The sequence below is a fragment of the Panulirus ornatus genome, chromosome 11 (genome assembly GCF_036320965.1).
Source record: "Panulirus ornatus isolate Po-2019 chromosome 11, ASM3632096v1, whole genome shotgun sequence".
Lineage (NCBI taxonomy): Eukaryota > Metazoa > Arthropoda > Malacostraca > Decapoda > Palinuridae > Panulirus > Panulirus ornatus.
Window position 1 is genome coordinate 6,671,177 of NC_092234.1, and position 27,979 is coordinate 6,699,155.

General features: G+C 36.3%; 4 protein-coding genes across 18 annotated transcripts in view; 2 read left to right on the forward strand and 2 right to left on the reverse strand.

Moving 5' to 3' along the window:
* Positions 1-23: 23 nt before the first annotated feature.
* LOC139751253 (uncharacterized) lies at positions 24-7,448 on the reverse strand. Of its 2 annotated transcripts, none has more exons than XM_071666509.1 (4): positions 7,315-7,448; positions 4,151-4,347; positions 2,471-2,679; positions 24-1,656 (listed from the first exon to the last, which is right to left on the reverse strand). In XM_071666509.1, exons 1-4 carry the CDS (start codon positions 7,330-7,332, stop codon positions 1,124-1,126), a joined length of 957 nt encoding a protein of 318 aa, XP_071522610.1. In that variant the 5' UTR covers positions 7,333-7,448; the 3' UTR covers positions 24-1,123. The 2 variants fall into 2 exon arrangements, with proteins under 2 accessions (XP_071522610.1, XP_071522609.1); XM_071666508.1 differs by having other exon boundaries at positions 4,151-4,359; positions 7,315-7,352.
* Positions 7,367-20,740, forward strand: LOC139751255 (dynactin subunit 3-like). Of its 10 annotated transcripts, none has more exons than XM_071666515.1 (7): positions 7,384-7,412; positions 8,389-8,515; positions 13,267-13,417; positions 14,116-14,200; positions 15,143-15,313; positions 17,179-17,297; positions 19,674-20,740. In XM_071666515.1, exons 3-7 carry the CDS (start codon positions 13,316-13,318, stop codon positions 19,761-19,763), a joined length of 567 nt encoding a protein of 188 aa, XP_071522616.1. In that variant the 5' UTR covers positions 7,384-7,412; positions 8,389-8,515; positions 13,267-13,315; the 3' UTR covers positions 19,764-20,740. The 10 variants fall into 10 exon arrangements, with proteins under 10 accessions (XP_071522618.1, XP_071522619.1, XP_071522616.1 ...); XM_071666514.1 differs by having other exon boundaries at positions 7,396-7,468; XM_071666516.1 differs by lacking the exon at positions 7,384-7,412 and adding an exon at positions 7,440-7,464.
* Positions 8,833-12,252, reverse strand: Polr2E (DNA-directed RNA polymerases I, II, and III subunit Rpb5). Of its 2 annotated transcripts, none has more exons than XM_071666511.1 (5): positions 12,060-12,252; positions 11,080-11,340; positions 10,606-10,710; positions 9,528-9,664; positions 8,833-9,010 (listed from the first exon to the last, which is right to left on the reverse strand). In XM_071666511.1, the coding sequence occupies exons 2-5, from the start codon at positions 11,320-11,322 to the stop codon at positions 8,863-8,865; spliced, it is 633 nt and encodes a 210-aa protein (XP_071522612.1). In that variant the 5' UTR covers positions 11,323-11,340; positions 12,060-12,252; the 3' UTR covers positions 8,833-8,862. The 2 variants fall into 2 exon arrangements, with proteins under 2 accessions (XP_071522612.1, XP_071522613.1); XM_071666512.1 differs by lacking the exon at positions 12,060-12,252 and adding an exon at positions 11,919-12,056.
* A 2,343-nt stretch (positions 20,741-23,083) lies between the features above and the next one.
* Vps11 (vacuolar protein sorting 11) overlaps positions 23,084-27,979 on the forward strand; it is a 29,332-nt gene continuing 24,436 nt past the window's right edge. For 3 of the 4 annotated variants that reach the window (XM_071666504.1, XM_071666506.1, XM_071666507.1), the window contains exons 1-4: positions 23,084-23,231; positions 24,716-24,784; positions 26,177-26,350; positions 27,564-27,804. In XM_071666504.1, coding sequence (XP_071522605.1) covers positions 23,214-23,231; positions 24,716-24,784; positions 26,177-26,350; positions 27,564-27,804 — 502 coding nt within the window. In that variant the 5' untranslated portion in view covers positions 23,084-23,213. The remainder of the gene's footprint in view (positions 23,232-24,715; positions 24,785-26,176; positions 26,351-27,563; positions 27,805-27,979) is intronic. The other variant, XM_071666505.1, reaches the window with a different exon arrangement.

Sequence of the window (27,979 nt, forward strand, 5' to 3'; positions counted from 1 at the left end):
GCAGGAAACTTCTAAAAGACAAACCGTTGTAAGAAATTTTACTACTGTACCTCCTACTAAATATTTCATCAGACTGCAGAGGCTTATATAAATCTACTGTCATTACAAATGTACACATCCACACATATCAGTAATGTAATGTCGACATTAATTTGATCAAAACAATGACAAGGATGTTCATGAGTTCATCAAGTGTTTCTTATGGGAAAAGATAAATTTTTTCATGGGGGGACAGTAACAGGGTGAACATCAGCACTGATGATGAGTTTGATGGTTACTGAAAATGAAATGGCAGCACCTAACACTGATGTGAAGAGTTTATATGGTTAATATGGTTATGGATGGCTTTGTTTGCTTTACAGTACTTCACTTAAAATCTTCTTTATCAAAGAACAATTATACCCTTGTATGCTCTGCCGGCCTTTTTCATGCATCTGTAGGTCCCAAAATTCCTCCATATCTTTAATCAAAATCCTTAACTTTTTTACTGTACAGACTTTTCATACACAGAAAAAAAATACTGAGCTTCTGCTCCTGCGTTTAAAATCAACAACTTCATCCCAACATTTTGTCCATAAACATTCACATTATCCTCAGTAAGTATATAAATGATGAAATAAGGCTAAATAAATGAGCAAGAATCAGTCAGTGAAGTTACAGTGAGACCACTGTTGAAGTAAATGCACAGAGTAAAGCACTTAACATGTAAGATGCCAACACATACAGACAACTGAAGAGTGAAATAACCAAGGTATCTGTATAGCCTGCCAGAACAACATTTCTCCAACCATGAAAAGTATTGTATTAAATATGAAGAGATGAAAAACAACGAATGACAAACACACATCAGCAGAACTTTACCTTGAACTTCACAGTAGTCACTCTGACGTTTACCTAAAGTACACTGTCAAAGTGCTTTGTTATCCACCATTTCTTTTATGTATGATTTTATTTCCCTTAAAAAAAAAACAGACATTTATTACCTCCACTGAATCTGAAACATGGGTATCTACACAAACAACTGCATCCCCTTACATCTTTACATCATTGGATAAATGAAGACTTGCATCCCTGAACTATTTTGAATTGAAAAAGGGCATAGGTATAGATCTTAAAATTCATTTTAAATCACTATATCACAATTACTTTCTATCATGAATAAAGCATGTATTGCTCTGAATGCCTTTGCCACAATCACAACAGTTTCAGATACTTTCTGCAGTGCCTGTTTTGTTTCTTCAAAAACGCTAGGCACATTATTTGTTGTCTGATTTGTCTCTTCAGTTACAGCAAGTATCTTATGCATTGCCTCTTCTGTTTCCCTGGTCATAGCAGCCCATTCACGAACTGCTTCACGTTCTTTTTGTAACATTTCTTTCTTCTCTTTTAATGCTTCACGTTTCTCTCGTAACATCTCACGTTTCCATCGTAGGTAACGCATCCTCTCTAGATGTTCCTTCTCTTCCTTCTCTTGTATGTTTCTGAAGTATCTATCTCTTGTACTCAACTTCTTTCTCTTTTTACTCTTCCTAGATGTTTCAAGATCAGAACCAAATACCCTACCAGGGGCAGTATAGTGTGAGGCATCAGCAGAGAACTGCAGGACAGGATTGGAGGAACTTGCAACTGGGCTGGCAAATGGATTATTACAGGAATCTGTAAGAGAAAGTAAGATTAGCAGCTCATTTTCCAATCTGCTAATTCACAAACACACCACCTAGTATTAAACTACTTCCATATCATGGAAATTGTGCATTATTACACTAAGTCAGAATTTACTACTCTTGCTCAAAACCTTTCAGTCAGACCTACACAATGAATTTACTTATTTACCTACAGCCATTTGACTATTTTTCATTGACAGAAGTAGGATAACTGGTAAACCATCAAAAAATGGATTAAAATGGACAATTTTCTTTAATACCTGACCCCTTCTTGCTTATATCTGCCTTCATTTTCTCCCTCCATATCTCATAACACTCCCCACTAACAAACAAATATCCTTTCATCCATGATGGGAGCAAAATCTTTAGTCCAATGCTCCTAATTAAGAGATGCACATCTACTAAACTTTTTTAATCAAAACAGAAACTGCCTTGAAGATTCAAATTTAAGCTACCCTCTATCAAAGGCTTAGTACAAATGAGTCACATGAAAAAATCAATGAAAATTTAAACATAGTCTAGCATACCTCATACTGGTGTTGTAATATTATCTTCTACACTAATTCTGATAAGGACATGCGTGCATGAACCAACAAACATATATAAGAAGTGAAGATATGTACTAATGTTATTCTTTTTCCTTTATTCGGGAATCTATGAAACTGACAGTAACTGCTTTGATTCTACTGCTTAGCATTTTATGACCCTTTTCAATTAACAGACTTCTCTGACAAATATGATCAGATCTGATCAAACACCAACCTTCAGAATTACATTAAGAAATGAAACAAGTTTTTAATGAGTACCAGTTTGAGACTGTGAGAGGGTAGGGGGAGCTTCACCAGCAACTGGTAGATGTAGAGTAAGGCTGTCACACTGATTCTTGGCAGAGTGCCACTCAATCTCCTTCATGATGCTGTCACTTGCTAAATCAGCAAATTTAGGTGGAAGTGGTAGAAGTGTTCTATTTGGTGTCAGTTTCATTTTTGTTTTCATGGTATGCTCAATTTCCATCCTAAGAACAAAAAAGAAAAAGTATGCATTTGCAAACTACATAAAACTTGAATTTTTTCTAGGAGGGTCACCTTAGGATATCAAATACTCTATGAGAGTTTCCAGTCATGGCTACATATATATCAATTAAGTTACCAAAGAAACAGGTGTTTGTGGTCTCATGTGTGACAAAAAGTAATTTAAAGATGTAAGAAAAAATTCTGGGAAATGAAAGAAGTTTAATTGATGTTTGCATCTTTTGCCATGGTTCAGTGAACCACTTATCTACACTGGTGGTAGTGTAAAATCTAAGCTATCACTAAAAAATACACGTTTTAATTTCTTATTTTCTAACAGCTACCAATCTGGCCCAGCTCCCAGTCATGGCCATTTCACATGAAAGGTTCTTTAGAAAAGAGAGCTTGAGTAAAATGTAGGGATTAATTTCAGTTTTTCAAGGATTTGTTGACAATTTTTACAGGAGCAGAGGTTATACAAAGAGTGAAAGAGAATTCCAAAGCTTTGCTGTGTGAGGATAGAAGGAGATACCGTAATGTGATGGGTAATCCTTATGAGCCCAGTCTCCACACATAAGCTATAGGAAGCATAGTAACTGGAACCCATGCAAAGAGCTCAGAGCAGTGTCTAGGTTAATAATCTGCAGAATAAAGAGGAAGCAAAATCAGTGAATACCTATTTTTACAGTATAAGAAGAGAGTTCTACACTCATGGAGCTCGATCTCTTCAAAAAGACATATGGAAGAGGATGGCTGAAGAGAAGTGATAATGGGATTTTTTTTTTCTTATGGCTGTCATTGAGAAAACACAGGTACAAAATCTTATATGTACCAAATCTTTTGTAAAATGTTCTCTGAAACAGGATGTCAAAATTCAAAAGGAGGATAAAAGAGACTCCTTGAAAATGGCAGAACATCTTCATGTTGGAACGACCACAAGTTTACAAACATCTTAAGAGTGATTAGGAGCTTACAATAATTTTTGATCAATGTTATTCTCATTTCAGAAGAATTCCTTCCAATAATGTTTCAGCTTTGTTTTGCACTTTCCACTTAAATCACTTTCTCCATCTGTTACTGCCAATATTCAGTCTTTGTCAACCTTTGTCTTGCTTGGCAACAATTTTGCACCTCTGATCGCATATAGTAACCATGTTTGCTTTCCATTTCTTTCTTGTCTGTAATCATCTGTTTCCCTGGGAGAATACTGGGTATTTTGTTTACCAGATATTGGTTTATATATTATAGAAAATATAACAGAAAATACAGCTATGAAATACATCATGAATTAATCTATTTCTCTGTATACAGCCAGAGGCTGTATACAGAGAATAACTATAAATCACAGTTGCTCTGTCAGGTTCTTATAGGAATACATGAAGACTATGACCCCTAACCTTATTTAATGGATGTATATTTTTTCAGCACAATAGATTACACAATTAATTCACAGTACTCTTATCATACTTCACTTACCTCTTATCTTTCATCTCTTTGGATGTAGATGGTTGAGCCTTTACCATGAACATAGATGATATGGTCTTTCCAGTTTTACCTTCACTACAGTCTGCATCTGATTCTTCTTTAATTATAACTTCTTCCTTAACTTCATTTATATTTACAAACTTGATTTGTGATTCTTCTTTTGCCATATCTTGTTTCTTCACTTCAGCCTGATCAAGGTTCTAAAACATTATACAGAAGATCTGTCTTTGCAATGATTTACAGGATAAGTTCACTACTGATTTATATATATATATATATATATATATATATCCTCGATAAAAACTTTTCACTGCTTCTAACAACTTTCCTCCCACACCATATATTCTTAATACCTTCCACAGAGCATCTCTATCAACTCTATCATATGCCTTCTCCAGATCCATAAATGCTACATACAAATCCATTTGCTTTTCTTAGTATTTCTCACATACATTCTTCAAAGCAAACACCTGATCCACACATCCTCTACCACCTCTGAAACCACACTGCTCTTCCCCAATCTGATGCTCTGTACATGCCTTCACCCTCTCAATCGATACCCTCCCATATAATTTACCAGGAATACTCAACAAACTTATACCTCTGTAATTTGAGCACTCACTCTTATCCCCTTTGCCTTTGTACAATGGCACTATGCACGCATTCCGCCAATCCTCAGGCACCTCACCATGAGTCATACATACATTAAATAACCTTACCAACCAGTCAACAATACAGTCACCCCCTTTTTTAATAAATTCCATTGCAATACCATCCAAACCTGCTGCCTTGCCGGCTTTCATCTTCCGCAAAGCTTTCACTACCTCTTCTCTGTTTACCAAATCATTTTCCCTAACCCTCTCACTTTGCACACTTTGCATGTGTACGTGTAGGAAGAGAGGAAAGTGATTGGTTCTCAGTGAATGTAGGTTTGCGGCAGGGGTGTGTGATGTCTCCATGGTTGTTTAATTTGTTTATGGATGGGGTTGTTAGGGAGGTAAATGCAAGAGTTTTGGAAAGAGGGGCAAGTATGAAGTCTGTTGGGGATGAGAGAGCTTGGGAAGTGAGTCAGTTGTTGTTCGCTGATGATACAGCGCTGGTGGCTGATTCATGTGAGAAACTGCAGAGGTTTGACTGAGTTTGGTAAAGTGTGTGGTAGAAGAAAGTTAAGAGTAAATGTGAATAAGAGCAAGGTTATTAGGTACAGTAGGGTTGAGGGTCAAGTCAATTGGGAGGTGAGTTTGAATGGAGAAAAACTGGAGGAAGTGAAGTGTTTTAGATATCTGGGAGTGGATCTGGCAGCGGATGGAACCATGGAAGCGGAAGTGGATCATAGGGTGGGGGAGGGGGCGAAAATTCTGGGGGCCTTGAAGAATGTGTGGAAGTCGAGAACATTATCTCGGAAAGCAAAAATGGGTATGTTTGAAGGAATAGTGGTTCCAACAATGTTGTATGGTTGCGAGGCGTGGGCTATGGATAGAGTTGTGCGCAGGAGGATGGATTTGCTGGAAATGAGATGTTTGAGGACAATGTGTGGTGTGAGGTGGTTTGATCGAGTGAGTAACGTAAGGGTAAGAGAGATGTGTGGAAATAAAAAGAGTGTGGTTGAGAGAGCAGAAGAGGGTGTTTTGAAGTGGTTTGGGCACATGGAGAGAATGAGTGAGGAAAGATTGACCAAGAGGATATATGTGTCGGAGGTGGAGGGAATGAGGAGAAGAGGGAGACCAAATTGGAGGTGGAAAGATGGAGTGAAAAAGATTTTGTGTGATCGGGGCCTGAACATGCAGGAGGGTGAAAGGAGGGCAAGGAATAGAGTGAATTGGAGCGATGTGGTATACCGGGGTTGACGTGCTGTCAGTGGATTGAATCAAGGCATGTGAAGCGTCTGGGGTAAACCATGGAAAGCTGTGTAGGTATGTATATTTGAGTGTGTGGACGTATGTATATACATGTGTATGGGGGGGGGTTGGGCCATTTCTTTCGTCTGTTTCCTTGCGCTACCTCGCAAACGCGGGAGACAGCGACAAAGTATAAGAAAAAAAAAAATATATATATATAGATCAGAGATGATGAAGAAAACAAGAAAAATATAAATCACACCAAGATGAAAACGGGAAAAGTAACGTAGAACAATAGGTATATCAAGAGTCCAAGTGATATATTTTTCTATTCTGTACAGTATCTGGGAAAAAGAATGTAAGACAATGCAAGATATTTATACGCGTGGAGTAAAAACATAGTTGTGAGATGTGTGGTCAACAACTATAAAGAATAGAGACAGATTAGTCACATACAGATTATGGCTAAACAAGTTTATCTTGGCAGATCAAGCTGAATGTAATACTGAAGGGAAAAGAGGAGTATGAAGTACAGCAAAAGTGACTCTAAATGTTGATTTTACAAAATGAAAACTTTTTATGCGTAAGGCCATATCACGTAAGCATGAGGCACTTTTTAGGATACCTCTGGTAAAATCAGGTTTAGGACCTTCCTATCCAGAGTATTTCCCTGTTGAGGAAACTATCCTTTCTTACTCTTTGCTAACAACTTTTAACCACACTTGAGCTAGCTTGTTTGCTTATCTCCGCCAATTTAGTGGTTTCATCGACCTTCAAAGCTACTACTGTAGTGATGACATGAACTAAAGTCTCGGTTGTCACAAAGTACTGATTATTCTCAAAAATGTAGCAAATGGCTTATTAGTGCATCAAATCTCAAAAAAATTTAAGGATAGTTTGTCCCCCCGACTCCCCTAAGTAAGATATGTTAGCACTTAACAGAACTATGGCTCTTTTATTTCAACTGATTTACCTAACAAGTTTTAAACATCTGCAATTACCGACACAATCCCCTTGCCTTTGTAACCTCTATAACAAAGACATTACGCTATTTCCAGCTTGTAATTCTATATCAGCTAAGTAGAAAGAAATAAGAATCCGTAATTATCTCTCCATGTGATCCTTCTAAAGGCCAATATGTCTTCTTTAATCCAGGTAAGGTCTGTGCGCTGGCACCGTCATCTTTGCAGTAAGTTGTTATTTGATATCCATATGAATCACACTAATTATGCAGTTGTAACAGTAAGAGCTACGTCCATTTAATATAGACAGCGTCATACTCAAACACCACAATAAATAAGCAATTCAGATATTTACCTTCCTTGGCCGAGCCATACTGAGGCGTTTGTTTACAAACAAAGAGACAAATGACGGTGGGGAGGCGTTAGCTGGAGGTGGAAAACAGCCTTTTAAAGGTTCTTGTTATCTTGGGAATATTACAGTGTCTGTTATTTTTTGTATCTCTCTGTAGGTAATGAGTACTTGAACTTTTTCTTTAACTGGTACTTATCACTCTTTGAAACAGTTACTAACGGCAGTAAGATTTATGAAATTAGTTTCAGATGTAGGGTTCAATGCAGTGCAGGTAGGACAATTGTTGTCTCCACAAAATGAGATTCAAAACTCACATACTTAAAAACTACAGCTGTACTCTGTATGTGTGTTTGATATATCTTGTGCATTAGCAAAAGAATCCCATTGTATCCTCCCGGTAGTTGTGTTCAGTAATAGTGTTCGAGTGGATTAAGGTACATATCACGTTGGATTCCCTTTGGGTCTTTGGGGAAACCAGTCCAGCCAATATCGGTAGATAATCAAACATTTAGGTTACCCTGATGAGGAAGAATGTGTGGATGTTAATAAGCATGACGTTTTCTTGGTATGTTATTCTACCTGAGGGAGGCCTTTTGTCAGTCTTTGCTCTAACCTCATTTTTCTCCATCACCTCATTTATAGTTTAGAGCCTGAACTTGTACCTGTTAGAATGCATATAACCTCTTAGCTTACTTATCCTTAACCCATGTCCCACGTGTGATAAGGAACATTATATACCACACCAGTATACTTCAGGTAGTTCATAGTCTTCCACAATGGAAAGAGTGGTTTGCTGAATTCCAATGAATTCACTCACATCCTGATCTTCATAAACAAATTGACCACTGAATATATTAAAAAAACATTTTGATGCATTCTAATCTATCTTTAGATGTTTTAGATACTTTTTTCCTTATTTTCCATTTCTTATGTATGTTTGCTTCTTGTCTTTGCTCTTTCAACACCATCCCTCAATATATACTTCATCCTAAATTGACATATCAGTCTGGATCTTATGTGTCATTAAAATTGTATCTGTTGGTCATAATTGTAATCACCTCTCTTAACCTGAGCAAGGTGGTATCAGAAATTGAGCATTTGAGGAAACACTCTTGCTTTGCTCCTTCATAAGAAGTGATAATTAAGGAGGGAAGAATTTCAAAGTCCTTTTGCTCCCAGCTGCAGTTGCCTTTCTCTGACACAGGTATGTGGTTAGCATTCTTTCTTCCCTACCCTAGTGCTATCATTCTTTTTTTGTCATTTTCCACCGTAGTTACATAGTGCCAGCTGGAGATAAAGAATAGTCTCATTTGCTTAAATTCTCTGTCCGTGTACAGTGCACTGAAACTGGAGATCCCTATCCATAACCCTCACATACATGGTGAAAATGACATTCTTAATTTTTTAAAATAGCTTTATTTCTATTTGCTGCTCATTGCTTGCTTTCACATGGTAACTATGGGAATGCTTAGGAGTCAAACATTTCAAGGATACTAATTATGCTGCATAAAAGTTAAGAGAATATACTTTCATATTTATTTGATTAAAAAACTACACAACCAGTCTGTAAGAAATGTATCTTCCAGCTGTCTCTGATGGTCGGATGATTTTGACAACTTGTCCACGTTTTAAGCCAAAATATCGAGCCACTGGATCACCAGCCTGAATTCTCATAAGCTGATTGTCCTTCAGTTTGTATCTGAAGTTAGAAAACAAAAGCTTATGAAAAAGAGCATTTGAAATCATAATTATCATAATACTATTCAAAAAGTTAAAGTCATGTGCGCTCCTTTCTTCACCACACTTATATATACCTTTATTGTCCTTTTGGTGTTCAGCCTTTCCATATGCCCATATCATCTCGGAATTACATCCTAAATTCTTTCATCTACTCTCTTTTTCATCTCATACTAACCTCTTACATCCTTATTTCTGATTCTGTCCATTCTACTTTCTACATATCTAAACCTCAAAAAATATCTCTTCAGGATGCACTTTCTGTCATTCTATAATTACACATGCAAGGTACCAAACATCATGGTGAGGTGAAACACTTATTCATATAGGCTCTTCTGCACTTGAAGATTTACATTCCTGACTTTAATAAATTCATTCATAAGTCCAGCCACTATCCTACCTTCCAATCTGAGCTTCCACTCCTTTTTTTTTATCAACCTCGGCTCAGTACACTCTCAATATCTTTATACAGTGCTCACCGTTGCAGTAGTTCAGTTTTCTCTTCAGCTGTCATGACCACATGCTCTGGGACTAGCTCATGTTCTGTGATGTTGATCAACAATTCTGATTCCAGGAACTGTTCTAATATATACTTAGGTGCCATATCCACCAATGCCTGAAAATATGAAACCACTGTCTGAGAAAAAGAATGTCAATCAAAATTCTACTAACCCAAGCTGAATAAGTGCACTGAGGGTCTGAAAAAGGAAACACAACACATCCTTCCTCCCAGTGGAAAGATATGAAGTCATATAAATGATTACTAAATAAGTATTTTCTGATGAAGAAGTTACGTGGGATGAGGAGGCACTGGACTAAGTGAAGAATGAACAAATCAAGGTTGTGTGGAAGGAACTAGTTAACAACCAGTATGGATTGCTAAAGTGGTTGGAACATGTGAAGAAAATGAACAAGAAAAAAATTACTTGGAATTTCATTCAGGAATCTATAGAAATAAGCCATTATTTGTGATGTGTGACGGTAAATGATGTAATTTATGTCATGTTTGTAAGGGGCACATGTATCTGCAAGGACCACATGCAAGTACTATGCTGATTACTATTTATTAATATGAGGTTTTAAACCTATATCAAGAAACACTTTGAGTCAGCTAACAGTCGGTTCACATTTCAAAAAACAGAAGTCTGGTGTCAATGAAGCCTGTGATAACTGATGTAAACAGGTCTCATCTGATTCATTCAGTTCTCAATTCATATTCTGAAAACACAAAGTCTGACCTAAATGTAGAGTGAAACAACTTATAAATACGTTTTATCTGAGTCAGCAAAGACTAGACATTCACAATGCAAAATATAGAAGTCAGGTCTGAATACAGGCTGACAGGTGATATAATTAAGTATCACCTCAGTCAGCAAGGAGTTTATATTCAAAGTTTAAAACGAAATGGTTGGCCAGAATACTGGCTGTAAAAGCTGATAACCCTGCATCAACATGTCTTCTACTGTCTCTTGCTCATGGACGACAGTACACTTACCAGTAGGATAAATATCGTGATACTACCAAAACCTTGATGATGGTAGTAAATATCATGTTTACCTGCTTTGCTGAGGGTGACATTCCAGATTGGACAACAATAATTGCACGTTGAATATTTTCTTCTTGCATCCTTGTGCAATATGTTTTTATTGTTCGCACACCAACCTATAAGAAAAGACCATGTTGTACATACCAAGATGTTATATGGATAATGCCAATAACCAGTTCACACCATGACAAATGATACCTAAACTTTCTCCTCACAACATCTTTGATGGTATAAGCAAAAAACTGAAAATAATAGCAACTTATGACCTTGCCTGGTTGTAATGAGACAAAAGATCATATAAGACAGTATATTTCCCATGATATTCACCCATTAGTTAAGTTCAGTTCAATTTTCTTTTGTAAATGACATGCAGACTTATATGGCAGACCTTGGACGAAAGATGATGCCACTTAATTTTGCTTGTACTAAACCTTATTATGATTTGAATGTTAAATTACTAGTTCTGAAAAATGCAAAGTACAAACCTTTGGCTCATCAGGAAAGAAGACGAACATTTGATCCGTGGGATCATCATTGTGAGCGACCAGCACAATAAGGTCTGACCTAGCTGGGTGACGCTCTGAAGGCTTAGCTCCAAACTGCTCTTTGAACTGATCTAGTGTCTGGTCCAACTCATCCTGAGTAACTAGGTATCCTCGGTCATGACACAACTGCATGATGGTCTTGCGAATCCGCCATAATTTATAAGTTTCAGCTTCATCTTCCATATTCAAGGATCTTTAGACCTGAAAGGTATAATGCGCTGAGCTGGTCTGTAATGGTTAATACTACAAACCAGTAATACACTTGCTTGCAAACGCTTAACTTACAAAAAGACCTTTCCTAATCTAAGCATTCAATGTATACCTTCCAATTCAATATTCTAAACAAAATACACCAATTATGTCCATGACTGATTATCGTGCAACCCCTGCCAAATGTCAGCAAACAAAACTACAGACCGAGTGTTTGTGGTATATTTTTTAGTATACACACCAGGTGAGGTTTGCTCAATTTCTGTTGATTTTTTTACAAGTGGTTCATCTAAATTTACATTAAATTACCCCATATTTGCCTGGTATACACAGACCTCACTATCGCTTTGTTTGGTGCTCCACATATATTACACCAACTCTGAAAGCTAAACTATCGTTGCAAAAGAAAATCACTAAATACCCCCAAGTTAGTATCGACGCGGAGCTTAAACCTCACTTTTACAAATAAACAGTTGAAGACCTCATCAAATTTCCCCTTTGGTTTAGCATGTAACTTTTCATTATATGATAAATGTTATTCTAATGGCCGTCTGCCCTCATCCACTTACTATGGTTGTGTGTACACACACGTGCTTTTAAGAGGTAGGCTGTTGTTATAGTTTTTCATCTAATGATTTATGAAAATATTCCTGAACTTTCTTCATAAATCCAAAATGGTAGAATGTTGACGCTTCGGTTATCTATCTCACCTCTAAGTTAGATGCTGTTATATACACTCGCGAACTGTAGCACAATTTCAACTACCAAGCTTTACAAGAAAACAGCTTAAGAGTTGTTTAAGGGAAAGAATTCTGGAAACTTGTTCTTCCTTAGATTGCCACAGACAATGTAAACACAGCGAGAGCCGTTTGTGAGGGTGTGATCCGCATGGATCCACAGGAACCTCTAGAATGCTCTCATGACGTCAGTCAAATTAATCATTTATATTTGAAATGTTAAACCTACAACAAAATATGGCTTTTAAGAAAGTATATAACAGCGTAACGTTTGATTTATTATCGTACCAGAAATAATCAAATTTCAATTGATAAAGGAAAATGATATTTAACAGTGCAGGTCCTAGGGCTATACTTCCATTGAAGATTTCCGAAGATGGAATAATGTCACATTTGTATGTTTATCTCATCTAAAGTTAACCTATTGCCAAAACCTAAGATGAATTGGTAAAATTGAATCTATATGAACATGTCTTCACTCCTAACTCGGTAATAGAATATTTTTGTGGACTTGTGTCTTTAGATCATAATATCAATAATGACGAATGTGTAACTTTCTTTTGCCAATAAAGAGAAAAGTATGATTACTGCTTAGTGTACCAGAAATATGTATTGGAACGTACGGATTTGGGCATAGTGTGGATTGACTGGCAGGCTTGACCTAGAATTCAAATGCCAATAAAATTGTTGACCTCTGCATTAGTTACGATACACCAAACCTCATTCTGATTTCTTATAACTAATATGTCAAGAACTTCTGTTTTCCCTCATCTTTTTCCGTCAAGGGCGTTGTCAAGATTTCTCTCTCTCTTACCGCTTTGGATGAATGTTTTCGAATGAAGCCGAAAATGTCGCACTCTCATCGGGGATTTTATTTTCTGTGTTGTTTGGTGTTAGAGTTTCTAGTCCTTACATATAACAGCGTGGATAATTTTTTGTCTTTTCCTTAACAAGGTAACTACCTACCTCCAGGAATATTTGCTTTATATGCAGAACTGTAATTAACAAGGGTAATCTAAAGACCAAAGCATATGGTCATTGTTTAAAAAGTTATATGAGGAACAACATCATGAGATTTTTTTTTTTGGCACACCATAGCTCTGATGCCACCAGATTTATGGATCTGTAAATCTAGCTAAAGTTAATCAGATAAAAATTTAGTATTTATAAATCCGGGCAGAGGACATGGATGGTTGACGAACGTGAAGGTGGTTGACTCAGACATAAACATGACGGCTGGAGGGGAGGACCTACTTATCCTGGAGGAGAGAGTTAAGAAGTTGGAGGATAAGGTGTTCGGCCCATTACCAAAGGATGCAGAGTGCCCAGAGGTAAGATTATCCCCCTATACTCTATGTTCTTTGAGAATGATTGAGTTATCTGGAAACAAATATAACTTGTTTTTGTTTGAGGGACACTACAGTGAATTGTTATTGACAGCCCAGACTGCACGGGCCCGCCTGGGGTTGGGTACGCATGGGTTCGAACTTTGGGCGCTGTAGTCTGCTTATGCAGACTATTATTGTATAAGTCGGTAATACACTTTGCTTCATTGTGCTGGTATTGAATGTTTGTGGTTGCTTAGAAGCTTGTGATTTTCCTGAATATTTTTTTTGTCAGCTTTTTGATTACTTTTTATGTGTTTTTGAAAGGATGGATGACTAGGAAGGTAAAGAACATATTGAAATAACATTGATATAATGTTTGTTCCAGATACTGAGAATTTTTCTTTGCTAAGAATTGGTGTCAATGAGTGTTCTAGGGTTTATTTTTTTTATAGGATTTTTTGTTGATGTTTTGTGATAATCCTGATGATGCATTGTGATGGGGATTGTGTATTATATGTTGAGTGAGATGCCCAGTATGGTTGGTCTTTTGTTAATGGGGAGTAGTTGATCATTTGGTTTGACATCAGGGTGCAGGTTGAATTGATTTCTGTCAGGGGTTAAGGATGTGATGTAGTTTAACATTTTCTGATACAAAGGTTTCCCATATAATCAGAAACAATTGACCTTAGTTCCTACCTTAGGTTGTGTCAACTTTGGCCTCACTTGGTAGTCAGCTGGGAAGTGCACTTGGAACCCGTGACCGGATGATGATGGTCATGAAAAGACGTAAGTATGAAGTTCATTTCTTGGAGCTTTTTATAACCAGTCTCACGTTCAAGTAAAAAAGTAAGTGCTGCTACTCATTCATGCAGGTTTCTTGCACATTTCATACTTTTCCCCATTCTTTTTATGATATATTCAAGGCAATTCCGTTTTTTTTTGCTTTGTATTACCTGTCACTGGCATGCCCATTACCAGCTTTTCTGAACATAATTCCATTCCATAATTTGTGTATTACTGTCAATTTATTCTTATTCAGGAGAATCTGTTATTCGTTCAGTAAAACATATTCTCTAACTTCTGTTAGTCTTAAACTTAGAAACTTAATTTCTCATTCGAAAATATATTTTTAGTAAGTACTATATGTTGAATCTGTGAAACTGGTTTAATCAGGTTGTTTTCATGTCTGAAAACTGTGATGATTTAAAAGTTATATCTGTAAAACATTGGATGAATTGTTATTGACAGCCCAGACTGCACGGGCACTCTGTTTTCATGAGGGGCTTAATCGTATCAATATATTAAGGTGGAATGCTAACTTGTATGGTATAGCTATATTGTACATTATACTAAAGTTTAGTCAAATTTTATAATTGTGTGATATAAAAGTGTTTGAGGAGTATTTGTTCCCTAAGACATTTTGCTGCACATATCCAAATTGAATGTAAAATGGATTACACTGTTTTAAAGTGCCCACCCATGCCCAGATTTAAGTAATAGATCTTACAACCCATTTTCTTGACCTATATTGTCAAGAATATTGTGCAGTCCAGATGTTTTAAGAACAGTCTCATTGTCAAGTTGGAATCATATTACTGTATACAGTGTAATGTGTCCATGTATTCTACTCTACTAATACAGAAAAAGAAAGAGAAAGGAACTTGAATTTGAGTAGAAGTACTACCATGCATAAGAAGTATTTGAGTGAATTGTTGTGTTGTTTTACAGTTGATGAATTAGAACGTTACTTGGACCCCTCATATGGCGAATCCCTCGAGTTGTCAGACACTGTAAAGCTTGACTTGGTGTTAGCCCATGAAGAACAGTTGCGTAATCAGCATCAGCAACTTAACACCATGAATTCCCTCAAGCATATTTTGGATTCACAGCATATTTCTGGTAAGGTGGGGAGGTATTTCTAAACAGAGTATTGTATCTTTTATTTGAACTGATTAATCAAGGTTTCTCTTTCAGAGTGCAAGGTCATCTATACTTCATTTATAGATATGCAGGCATTTGTATTTTTAATTTCTGTTCGGAATCTGCAAATATGTGCAGGATGCAATGTTTAGAATAATTCAGAATTGAATGGCACCATAGATCTTCCCTTATCAGGTGCTATTGGTGATAGTTCTTGTGCTATTTTAAATAATTCTGTCCAAAGATTATTCATGGCTTTTGTTCATTAACAGCCTGTAAAGCTTGTTACCTTTGCTTCCCTGTCAGCATTCGTGTGATATGTAATTTAATTATGATACCTCTATGTTTAGTGGTTCATCGTCGTTATGGTTACTGACTTCATATTCTGCTAAAATGAAGTGGATATACAGTTCTCTATCATGTTTACAGTTTTGATAATAGACATAATATGATTTTTTATTATATTCAAGAAAAAGAAGCACTTAAGTGAGATTTAATTCACAAGAGTTATATGTATAAAGGATTAGCCAAATTCTGAAATAATTGCCTCTTGCAGTAAGTGATGTGTTGCAGTAACTGGAAATCTTTCAATGTAGTCATCATTTCATCCTGCTCCTTGATCTGCATTATGTATTCTTTTTGAAATATCCAGGTTGATATGAAAACTTATACGAAATAGTGGGATATGTGCCCCAAATTGTAATTTTTTGGTGCTGAACTGGTACTGTCTTCTTGTGTAATATAATAGTCAAGGAAAAATGTAATTTTAGATTTTATTAGTTAGTAGGAAGCCATAACTGAAGCATTCAGTTGCCCATGCCATTTCATGTAACATGAAAATGGTGGTAATGCCTGGGCACAAAATGTGATGGGGATTATAGGTACTTAGATTTTTTAAAGGGACTGATAACACTAAAGTGCTCAAAATTTTTCCACTATTCTGTATACATTGTTTGAATGTCATAAGTTCAAATCAGAATGGTGCTTTGAGAAGTTTTCTCAGACACTTTGATTTGTTATCTTATCCACTCATTGAATGATGAACTTGAGTTCATTGTACATTGAAGAATTTTATATCTTGCTAACCATACAGCATATGTTATGATGTATGGAAGAAGCTTTTTTCATCACTTGGGTGTACAACTTTAAGTCAACATGTCTTAAGTTCAGAAATTAGTATTTAGATTAATAACATTTAATTTTGTCTATGAAAAGTTGTACAAGAATAAGACTTAAACATAGAATGTTTTTTAAGCATTATTCAAGTTCTTTTTGGTACGGTATCTAGCAGGTAGAACAGTTGCCTCTCTCTTTTCCTTAGAAGAATACAGTATGTAAAGTGTGACAAGCTTCTGAATGACAGAAAAAGGGAAGACTGAGTATTATGTATATAACCCTGTTTTCACCTGTTAAAAGAATCCTTATTCATTGTACCTTCCAAAGCAATTTTTAAAATCTCACTGTATTTGTAATAGTTAGATTTACCAATGATTTTTATAAAATGTTGATTGTTGTGTGAAGACCGAATTAAAAAGAATAGAGAGTGTGTGTACATGATTTTGTTCATGCCCTCCCATCTTAAATTTAGTTTGAATTAAATCTCATCTTTTTATAAATAGAGCTACTAATGCTTCATTAGACTTTCATCTTTTATGTACCATAGCGGATAGGTAAGCTGCTGACTGCCTTAGCTTATATTCTAGTTACTTAAGGATAATGTTTAGGGACATAAAGCAAAATTCATTTTTCATGGGGAATACTACCATAAAGGGTGGAACTTTAGATGCAGCAAGTTTATATCTTATACAGACTAAACTCTACTTACATATTATTTAATTTGACAGATGCAGCCTCTCTAGGTGATGAGTTGGTTCAGATCGCCAATAGACACAGTCATGATGAGGAGGCAGCCACCCAACAGAGCTTACAAATTAAGAACATGCTAGACCAGTACAATAGCATAGTATCCTTTAATATGAGGAAAGCTTTATAATTATATATATTTATAACATCATTTCTTCACTTTCATTATGACTTATGGTAACATTTTGTGTAATTAACCTGAGCAATTCTTATTGACACATATGATGTTAGAGTATAAACCACTGCATTGTATGTTATCATTGATATACAAATCTTACTAAATGTTGGAAAAACTAAAAGGTTATAGTTTTGAAACTTTGGGAAAGTTAAGATTTAACTTTGTATATTGTCTGGTATTGATTTATCCCTTTTGATGTTTGTGTTAAAAGTCTGTTAAGGTAGTAGTTGGTAGGCAGCCAATGACCAGGGGGGTATATTACCAGTACTACCCACCTAGGTATTTGGAGTGTTAGTGACATCTGCTTAGTGAGCCAATACTTCAGTGGTTTTGAAGTTGCACTCTTCTCACCCAGGTAGCTGTCTTTTCTTTCTGCCTCGCTAACATGTGGACTATTAGCATTCTATTCACAAATGTACAATCTCTCCTTGTCACATGTAACACTTGACAACACTTAACTCACAAAGCTCATTCTTCATAACTCTAGATTTTCCTGCGGTGAGCTCTGTGTGCTAGTCCTGCCTTTTAGCAAAATGGTAGGAACAGTAGATAGAAGTATTTGGAAGGAACATTTAGGCAGGAGCATTAGGTAGAAATGTTAGGTTGAAGTAGTTGGAAGGAGCATAGATAGAAGTAGTCGGTAGGAACATTAGGTAGGAGTCTCAGCAAACACTGTGCTAGAGTTGCCCTCTGCCAGTGGCCTGTTAAGGATGAGGCTCTACAGGCTAAGAAGTGGCACTGGAGTTAACTAATTATGGAGACTCTGTTGCCATGGCCAACCCTTTGAGGGAGTTCCAATTGGAACAGGCATCAGAGATGTAGATAGATAGAGTTAAAAGTCTGTGCATTTCTTATTATTAGCATTTCATGATAAGAAGGGTAGCATTTGTTACTGCTTTCTTGCTGCTACCATTCCTTTCAGGTCATGCAAGCAACACTTTTAAAATCATTTCATGGACTTCTTATACCATTTCAGGCCATATTTTTGTAAAACCTTATTTTTGTTTGCTGTTGACAGCCACAGCAGCAGTAAGTTTCCCCATACATCCACTGCACCCTTAGAGTGAAATTAGCAGAAAAACTGGTGAAGCAGAAGGTCATCTTTAGTAGGTAATGAATGTTCAAAGCATAGTATAACAGATTGATAGACAGCAGATTGATGGACATGACACACTTCAGTATAGTCATATTAGTTCATACGGGTTATAATCTTATTGAAGATTTTTTTTTTTTTTTTTGCCACTGTCTCCCGCGTTTGCAAGGTAGCGCAAGGAAACAGACGAAATGGCCCAACCCACCCCCATACACATGTATATACATACGTCCACACACGCAAATATACATACCTACACAGCTTTCCATGGTTTACCCCAGATGCTTCACATGCCCTGATTCAATCCACTGACAGCACGTCAACCCCGGTATACCACATCGATCCAATTCACTCTATTCCTTGCCCTCCTTTCACCCTCTTGCATGTTCAGGCCCCGATCACACAAAATCTTTTTCACTCCATCTTTCCACCTCCAATTTGGTCTCCCACTTCTCCTCGTTCCCTCCACCTCCGACACATATATCCTCTTGGTCAATCTTTCCTCACTCATTCTCTCCATGTGCCCAAACCATTTCAAAACACCCTCTTCTGCTCTCTCAACCATGCTCTTTTTATTTCCACACATCTCTCTTACCCTTACGTTACTTACTCGATCAAACCACCTCACACCACACATTGTCCTCAAACATCTCATTTCCAGCATATCCGTCCTCCTGCGCACAACTCTATCCATAGCCCACGCCTCGCAACCATACAACATTGTTGGAACCACTATTCCTTCAAACATACCCATTTTTGCTTTCCGAGATAATGTTCTCGACTTCCACACATTCTTCAAGGCTCCCAGGATTTTCGCCCCCTCCCCCACCCTATGATTCACTTCCGCTTCCATGGTTCCATCCGCTGCCAGATCCACTCCCAGATATCTAAAACACTGTACTTCCTCCAGTTTTTCTCCATTCAAACTTACCTCCTTAGTAACTGAATTAGTTTCCAGAAAACTTCACTAGATATTAATTATCAGTGTCATTTTCATCAGGATGGTTGTTCATCAATGCTTTGTAGATCATTAGCAAGGACTTCATACATGCGATGCCTCTCAGTATGGTATTGCACTTGAAGGTGTTTAAGATTTTCGATTGGTGGTTATAACTCAACATTGACAACCGTAATGAGCCTGGCAGTAGATAGGTCCAGAGGCCAAATTACTTTCCCACTGTTCCTTCCCTTAACAAACATCTCAGATCAATACCCTTACAGAGACCTTCATCAAAATGGATGAAATTGTGACCAAGGCAGAAATAGCAGCAATACCCAAGAAAGCAGAAGACTGAGGACAACATCTTGTTTTGAATATTTATGGAAGGACCTTATCATTTCCTTGGTTGTTGACTGCTAACAGATGCCTCTTGGGTGTTGGTGATAGGTTCTAGAATTTGCTGTGTAATACTGTTGCCTTTATATGTTGATATGATATACTTGATATTATATGAAATATTTAAAGTGTATAAGGTAAGCCTCATCTATGAAATTGATTATTTGATTAATGATTATGTAATTTCTTTCACTTACAAGCTGAAATATTTAATTTCTCTGGCTCCCTGTATAGTTTAAGAACAATTGAAGTTAATTAGTGATATAGGTACTGCACATAAATTTGAGGTATTTAATCTTTCCATGCCTTCTAGTAATTGTGCTAAGGATGGGAGTGGAAATATTTTCCTTTGATGTCAGATTATAGGAGAGCTTAAGTATGTATATCATTGCCTTTATAAGTACACGCACATAGATTTGGAATATTTACACTTTCCTTACCTTTTAATAGTTATAATGAATTGAGGTTATGGGTGGAAATATTTTCTTTTGAAAGTCAGTCAGTGTGAACGTGCGTAAGTGTATTAGTTCATGACTGTGTATGGATGCATACTTATTTATGTGACTGCATGAATGTGCTTGTGTAAATGTGTGTACTTGTGCATATTTCAGTGCGTTTGTGCATTCATGTTTTAAAGATATTAAGCTTATCATTATTCATATATTTCATTGAAATTTGCAGTTTGATATCTCTGGTTTTCTGTTAGAATGTTATTAAGTTTGATTGTAGGTAGATTGCTTTTTTATTATTGAAAAAGTTTTTATTATTTTGGGTAGATTTTTGTTTTTCGTCTGTGATGAAAATTACTGGTGGAATCATTTTATCTTAAGAATCACATAGCTTAACCTCTTTGATTCATAACAGAATTCTGCACACTTCTGGTCATTCTTTTGAAGTTTATCCACATGGCATTTAGTGAATAAATACTGTACCTCTGATATTTTATCCTTCACCTTCATTTACATGTTTATAGTTAAAAGTACATAATTTCATTTTCTGATTGAAAGTTGATAAACTTAAGGAAATCAACATTTGGAACAAGATTGTATATCATGCAAAGGATCTCCATTTAATCAATTGTTTTCAGCATGGCTTTTGAAAGTTGTTCAGGTCTCATAACTTTACTTGACTTCTTTCATATAATCAACATTTATGATAAAAGTTAATTAATTGTCATCTATATAGATTTTCAGAAACAATCTGGTAAAGTCACCCATCGGAGATTACTTGCAAAAGTAGTCATATGGAAGAGATGAGGTTGTACTTCATTGATTAGATAATTATTTTAGCAACCATACACTATGAGAAGCAAGTAACAGTCAAGCCTCAGAACAAGTAGACATAAATGACATACAGGAGACATGGACAGAAACCTTACTTCCATGTCCCTTGGAATAACTGAAGAAAGATAGGATATTGGTTGTGGTATTTATGGTTACAGAGGAAAGTTTACGATATTTCTCCTTGAGTCATTTGCTCGTGAACTTTGCTTCAAATACATAGGGTAAATTGTAATCTATTTGATACGATGAAGAGTTTTTACATGGAAGCAGACATGAGTGCAAATGGAAATGGAGGAGGTTGAGTGGTTCTCAGTAAAGTTGGGGCTATTTGACATTACTCTGGTTGCTCATTCTTTTTATGAATGAGGGTGATTATGAAGGTAAATGCAAGAGTCTTTGGGGTAGGGGCAAGTCTAGGGTTTGCTGTGCTAGAGGTATTGAAGGTTTATCTGTTGCTCTTTGTAGTGACATAGATCTGTTAGCAGACACCAGAAAGAAACTTCAGAGGCTGGTGGCAGAGTTTGGGAGAGTGTAATGGAGATAGTTGAGAATAAATGAAAAAAGAATAGCTAAGTGCAGCAGAGAGATGAGAGGGTTGTTTGAGTAAAGCTGAATAAGGAGGATTTAGAGGAAAGGAAGTTCTTTAAGCTTCTGGTTATAGACATGTCAGCAGATAGAATCGTGTAGGCTGATGTAGATTTTAGAATGGGTTACAGGCCAAAGGTTCTGCATGCATAAAGGAGTGTGGAAGGAATGGTTAGTGTTTAAGGCAAAAATTGTTATATTTCAAGCTATGATAGTTCCATCAGTGTTGAGTTTTGAGTCTTGAATACAAAAGAAAGTTCATGTCAGGCATGTTAGAAATGAAATATCTGAAGGGGGGGGGTTGATTACCATAGGAATGAGTGTAGGAGAGATATGAGGTTGTGAGCACAGTCTGCCTTGGAGGAGAGAGCCAATCAGGGTGTGCTGGAATGGCTCAGACATATGAAGATGAGAGAAGAAAGACTGAATAAGAGGATCTATATGTCTGAAATGTTGGGAAACTGAGATGATGGAAGGATGAGGATGAGAAGTGTGCATATAGAAGAGTAAATTGGATCATTGGTATGTGGGATTATGTGCTGCCTGTTGTGGATAGGAAGTTCCTGTTTCAGTTCATGATATGGCTAGAGAGTAGATGTGATTATAAGGGTATTGTTTGTTTCTGGTGCTACTTTGATATAACAGTTGGAGTAATTGTAAAAAAAAGAAAGGACATCACCTTTTGTATGTCCTGCTGGGTGCAAGGGATTGCATTTTTATCCCCTGTTGTAACAGTTTTCTAAAATGGGGAACAGATCAAGCCAAATAATTTTTTCTTCAAGGGCTCAGTCATATGAAGTAGGTCAACTTTGTTTACTCATGTCGGATATAATTTTGCTGGATCTGGAAGGGGTCATGAATCCTTGATCCCTTTCTAGTGACATGATTCAGTTATAAGCACTTTCTCTCCCACTCACATCGACTGTGCTACATGACCGAAAATTAGGGTTAATTATTTCCCTGGGCTCCCAGGGCCATTTTACATATTGATCTACTGTGTTGCATGATTTTATCAAACATTTACATTTGAATGAAAAGGTAGAAGTAGATTGCATCGGTGATTTTGACTAGTAAGTAGTCTGTTCAATCACAATTCAATAATCTATAATCCAGGAGTGAATTTTTCAAGATGAGTTATCGAAAAACTGTTATTATGATGCACAGAGTTCATCTTTCACTTTGTTATAAGTTCAAAAAAAAGAAAAATAACTGGAGAAGACTGAGATGATAGACCGATAAATTGTGTAAAGTTTCAAGCTCTTCAACAAGTCCTGCAACTTTTCTATTTCATGTTATACATTTATAAGAAATAGATCTTCAAAGAGAGGGAAAGGGGAGAGAGGAAGTAATCAGTCATTATTACTTTTTATATGATCTTTAAAGCGACTCGGTAGACATTTACATGAGTTACTCATCCATTTTAGAAAGAAAATCAAGGCAGGTTTGCGGGCAGAGAACGTGGGTCAGCTGGCGAGGGGCGGCGGTGATGGTATGTGTGAAGCACTTGTCACTTGTTAGTTTTTCTCCTGACTGTCACTTCCATGGCGGCACTACTTCAGGTAAGCTGATAACGATAACTTCTTTTATCTATTTAGGAATATTCAGAGTAGGGAATTTAGTTTTGCGTCCAAATCAGCGTAGAAACGATCTCGTCATTGAATGTAAACAGTAACTTAATTGCTCAGAACACCAGTTGAGTGCATGATTGAAGTACTGATTTGCGCATTAGTGACCTAAGGAAATTAGTTATTGTTGAGTGAGAACTAGAATACTTAATGATCGATAGACTTCTTCCAGTGGCGGCATTTGTAATAATGTGAAATTGATTTAAGAAGATAATGGTGTATGATCTTCAGCCATAATGACAGTGGTCAGGTGATCATATTTAAGTGGGATGCCTTTACCCTTAAGGTTCTTACAGTTGTGCTCAGTGGTCGTGATACATGTTACATATCAACATTTTCATATAAAGGTTTGATTTAGTTCCGCATTTCGATCAGCATTAGACTTTGTTTTGCCATGTTACTTTAGTGTTCAGAGATTACAGTAACAGTTACAGAGCTTGATTTAGAGTAGTATATTTAATAAATGTTACCGAATATTGTGGTAGTAGTAAAGGTTATACATATGAGAGAAACTGTTGGGTTGTTCAAGGTAAAAGTTTGAATAGTCCAAAAGAGAAGACACAGTAGTTGATTATTTTCCTGGGCCACTTTGTTGATAGCTTTCCTGACTCTTCTGAAAGGTGAAATTCGTTGCATTTATTGAGAAATGCAAAGTTGACAGGATTATGAGAGAATATATGGCAATTATTGTCGGAATATGTTGCAGTTATTTCTTAGTTGTTTTTTGCGGGTCTCTCTAAACTGCGAATGCCAATGAATATTGCTGAACATCAGCAAGAACCATGCAGTAAGTGTCATTATGAAACAGCATACACATCTCTAGAATCCTTAGAGATGTGGAACGAGTATTATTCATATATGAGGGAGTAGGAGTTTGATGGGTTTGTGCTAACACTTTATAATGTTTTCATAAACTTAGTACATAGATGTGTCCTTAAAGTAATATCTACATTGATCATAGGATTACCGTACTTTGTTGTACTGATAAAAAGTATGATGAATGATACATTTCTTGTCACACTTTTAACATACAAAAATACTTAAACCAGTTGTCTGCTGATGTGCTGTATAAAGGGCAGGACACCCTTGGTAGTTGATTGTGAGTTAGCGCTATATGGTCTGAGGCATTTTCAAATCCTTGTTATGGTAAATAGTAGAGAATTGAGTCAGGAGTCAAAAGAGGTGAGGTGAATGTTGCTCAAAGTCAAGAATTTTGCATAAAGTTTCTTGTGTGATGGAGTTATCTCTTGTACTGTGGATGTAGATTGCACATCAGCATGAGTATGATGCAAAATAGGAGGATCTTAGGAATGTATCTGCATGATACCTGTTGTGGTTTAAATTAAGAATAGTTGCTTTGGATTTTTCTGAGATTTTTGAATAACAGTATTTTACTGTATGTGTGTTTTTGATTACAGTGGAGGAGGTTTAACTTCTTCGATGTTAAGGCTGGTGTTGATGGTGGAAAGGTAGCTGAAGTGGTAAAGGTAAGCTAAGTTTTCATGGATTTCTGTAAAGCTGTTATAACTGAATATGATAAGCAGAAATATCAAGAATTATAAAGATCAAACTAGAGATATATTTTTTCTTGCTGTGAATGAACTAAAACCACATAAATGGCCATATGAATTACTTTAGACTTATTTCAGAAAGTAAGCCTTTTTATTAGAATTTGATAACTAATCCTTACCCATTAAGCTAAGTAGATAGATTGAGAAAAATGCAGTATAATGATTGAATTGATTTATTGCTGCAATGATTTTTTTTTTTTTTTTTTTTTGTCTTCACCAAGTCCTGTGTTAGTGAAGTAGTGTCAGGAACAGAAGAATGGCTTCATTTGCTCTCATCCACTTTCCAGCTTTCATGTATAATGCATTGAAAAAAAGAGTCCCCATCCACAACCAAGCCCCATGAAATATTATGTAGTTTGTCCTGACCATTTCATGTGTCCTCGTTCAGACCATTAACAACACATCACTCCATGTCACATTGCTCAAATTTCTCTAGCCTGTGCATGCTTTTAACTCATCTTTCCATCTCCTTTTTGGTCTCCCCTTCCCCATGCTGTCTTCATTTTTTATTTGTGTGTTCTCTTAGTCATTTATTGTCCCTCATCCTTTCCATATCTCCGAACCATTTCAGCACTTTTGTTAGCTTTCTCAGTCATACTCTGCTTACTGACACAGATCTCTCTCACTGTTATTCCTTATGCCATCAACTATTCCTACATAATCTGTTGCCTTTCGGTATTTCATTTCCAACACATCCACCCTCATCTGCTCTATTTCATCAAGGGCACAAGACATGCACCCTTAAAATTCAGCAAGGACTATTTTATCATTACACATACCCATCGTTTCCCTCACAGACAGTTACCTCCCCTACACATTCTGCAAGGCATATAGTAAATCTGACCCCTTTCTCACTTTGTGATTCATTCTGGCTCCCATAATTACATCTGCTACCATGTCCACTCCCTTGAACTAAAGCACTCCACTTCACTTCTTTCCCATTGTAACTCATGTTGGTTGATAGTTCTGCTCAAATATACTCGAAGCATTGCAACTTAAATTTTTGAAACCTCAGAAATCTGGAAAAACAAAGATCCTGCAGTATCTAGGTCCCAGACTTTCTGGATTTTATTTTATATTTTTTCTGTATGACATTATACTTGTATCTACTTTCATGTCAGAAATGGTTAGATTTTTGAATAGGAAATCCTGTTGAAATATTGATTTATTATAAAAGTACAAGTCAAGTTCCAACACAAGATAACTTTATAGACAGCTGACACAAAACTATGATCATCTGATCTACTAAATGTTTGGTATATAGAATAATGTCAGTGTGAATAATCTGCAACTTGAGTTATCTTTCAGGAAGCAGAAGTGACTTGTACAGCAGCAGGTCGTGGCCATGTGTACATCGGGGATACACACGGATGGGTTCATAGCCTCACACGGCAGCTGAAACTGAATTCCTTTCAAGCACATAATAAACCGGTGAACTCAATAACTGCTTTTGATCATACTAGTGTCATCATCACTGTTGCTGTAAGTAATCTACTGTATTTGTGAAATTCTGTGATATGTATTGTATTCATATTCAAAGAGGCTTTTCTCAGATTTTTTTGTCTCTTTGCATATGTAGAAATTCTTTGGATACTTAGTAGTTTTGCTAGGTATTTGATGAGTTATTCAGTCTCATATACAGCTTTTCTTAAAACTGCATAGTGATCATAGATTTGTGGTTAAGTCATGTAGTATTGATGGTTTTGTACTTGTAGAAAAATGATCGACAAATTTATTAACAAAAATGATGCTGGAAGGTGAAACCTCAAGATGGGAATGATCGACAAATTTATTAACAAAAATGATGCTGGAAGGTCAAACCTCAAGATGGGTTTATGTAACAAGTAAAGTGCTGCTGGAATCAGTTTTAGGACCAGCTGTTTTCTTGATACATAGTAAAGTAATTTTTAGTAAGCTGTGTTGTAAGGTATCCAAAATCACAGGTGACACTAAGGAGAGAAATTTTCATCAGAAAATGAATGTCTACAACTGCAACCTGGTACAGACGTATTGATAGATCAAGTTAACAAGTGGCAAAAGAAGTTTGATATGTCAGTGCAAAGTTTTACACATAAAAAAATGACAGAACCAAGTAAGCAGTAAAAAAAAGGCATGACAAATTATAGGCAAGCAAATTTGTCTTCAGAAATTCCTGTGTGGTATACTTGCAAGCCTCTCTTATTATGTCAGCCTTCATAGCAGAAATATATTGATTTTGCTTACTTTCATATTTTTAATTTTTACAATTTGCATTCCAACCCTGGCCTTTGACCTGATCTTACGTGTAATTGTAAAGTCAAAGGAAGTGGTGTCGAAGGTGTAATGAGATGCACTTGTCAAGGAAGAAGTAATGATGTTTTTAATGAGGTTGAAGAAAAAGATTATTTGTCTAGAGTGAAATTGATATAAGTGTATTGACGATGTTGTGAAAGTGCACCATTGGACATTGCATTAATGTATTCTATGATCTGTATTAACTAAAATTTTGCATTTTTTTCTGGATTGACTATATTAATGAATATTGCTCTGTTGTAAGAAATAAATTGGGTATTATTTAGAGTACCTCATCAACAAAAACTATTCTCTGAAATCATATAATGTAAGATCCAACTGTGTATATAAAGATTAATTCCACTTTTTCATGTTTTTTGTTTTTCTATAATTTGTGTTATTTGTTGCTTATATATTTTTTAAGGATGGCAATGATGGTCCCTCAGAGATCAAAGTTTGGGCACCAGATAAACCCGATGTTCAAGGTCATCCTCTGTGTCTTCGAACACTGTGCCCTGACCCAAGGCCAGTTCATGCTGGGTCTAAGTCAAATTCAGGGCACCAACAGGGTGTGAAGGTGCCTAAGGTTACTGCTGTAGCTGTTCATCCCATTTTATCAATGATGGCTGTGGGGTTTTCTGATGGTGCAATCATGTTGTACAGAGGTTGGTATTATGTTGCTCAAGGTTAGCGAGTATATATTTAAAAACAGATGCATATTTTTAAGGCATCTTTGCATTGTAATTATGTATTGTATTTCCATTTTGAAGCAAAATATGACCCTCTTGGAACTTTGTTTTAGATCATAGATCCATTAAATCTTTTAAGTGTAAAGGGAAA

What these genes read in the sequence shown, in the direction of transcription:
- LOC139751253 (XM_071666508.1), bottom strand. An exon ending in AAAGAGATGAAAGATAAGAG is followed by an intron (nt 2,680 to 4,150) that starts GTAAGTGAAGTA and finishes TTTTGTTCTTAG; the next exon opens with GATGGAAATTGAGCATACCA. An exon ending in CCTCTCACAGTCTCAAACTG is followed by an intron (nt 1,657 to 2,470) that starts GTACTCATTAAA and finishes TTTCTCTTACAG; the next exon opens with ATTCCTGTAATAATCCATTT.
- Polr2E (XM_071666511.1), bottom strand. Translation starts at nt 11,322, where the DNA reads ATGGAAGATGAAGCTGAAACTTATAAATTATGGCGGATTCGCAAGACC. An exon ending in TCTTTCCTGATGAGCCAAAG is followed by an intron (nt 10,711 to 11,079) that starts GTTTGTACTTTG and finishes CTTTTCTTATAG; the next exon opens with GTTGGTGTGCGAACAATAAA. An exon ending in TGTCACCCTCAGCAAAGCAG is followed by an intron (nt 9,665 to 10,605) that starts GTAAACATGATA and finishes TCATATTTTCAG; the next exon opens with GCATTGGTGGATATGGCACC.
- LOC139751255 (XM_071666513.1), top strand. An exon ending in AGGATGCAGAGTGCCCAGAG is followed by an intron (nt 13,418 to 14,115) that starts GTAAGATTATCC and finishes TTCCTACCTTAG; the next exon opens with GTTGTGTCAACTTTGGCCTC. An exon ending in GGATTCACAGCATATTTCTG is followed by an intron (nt 15,314 to 17,178) that starts GTAAGGTGGGGA and finishes TTAATTTGACAG; the next exon opens with ATGCAGCCTCTCTAGGTGAT.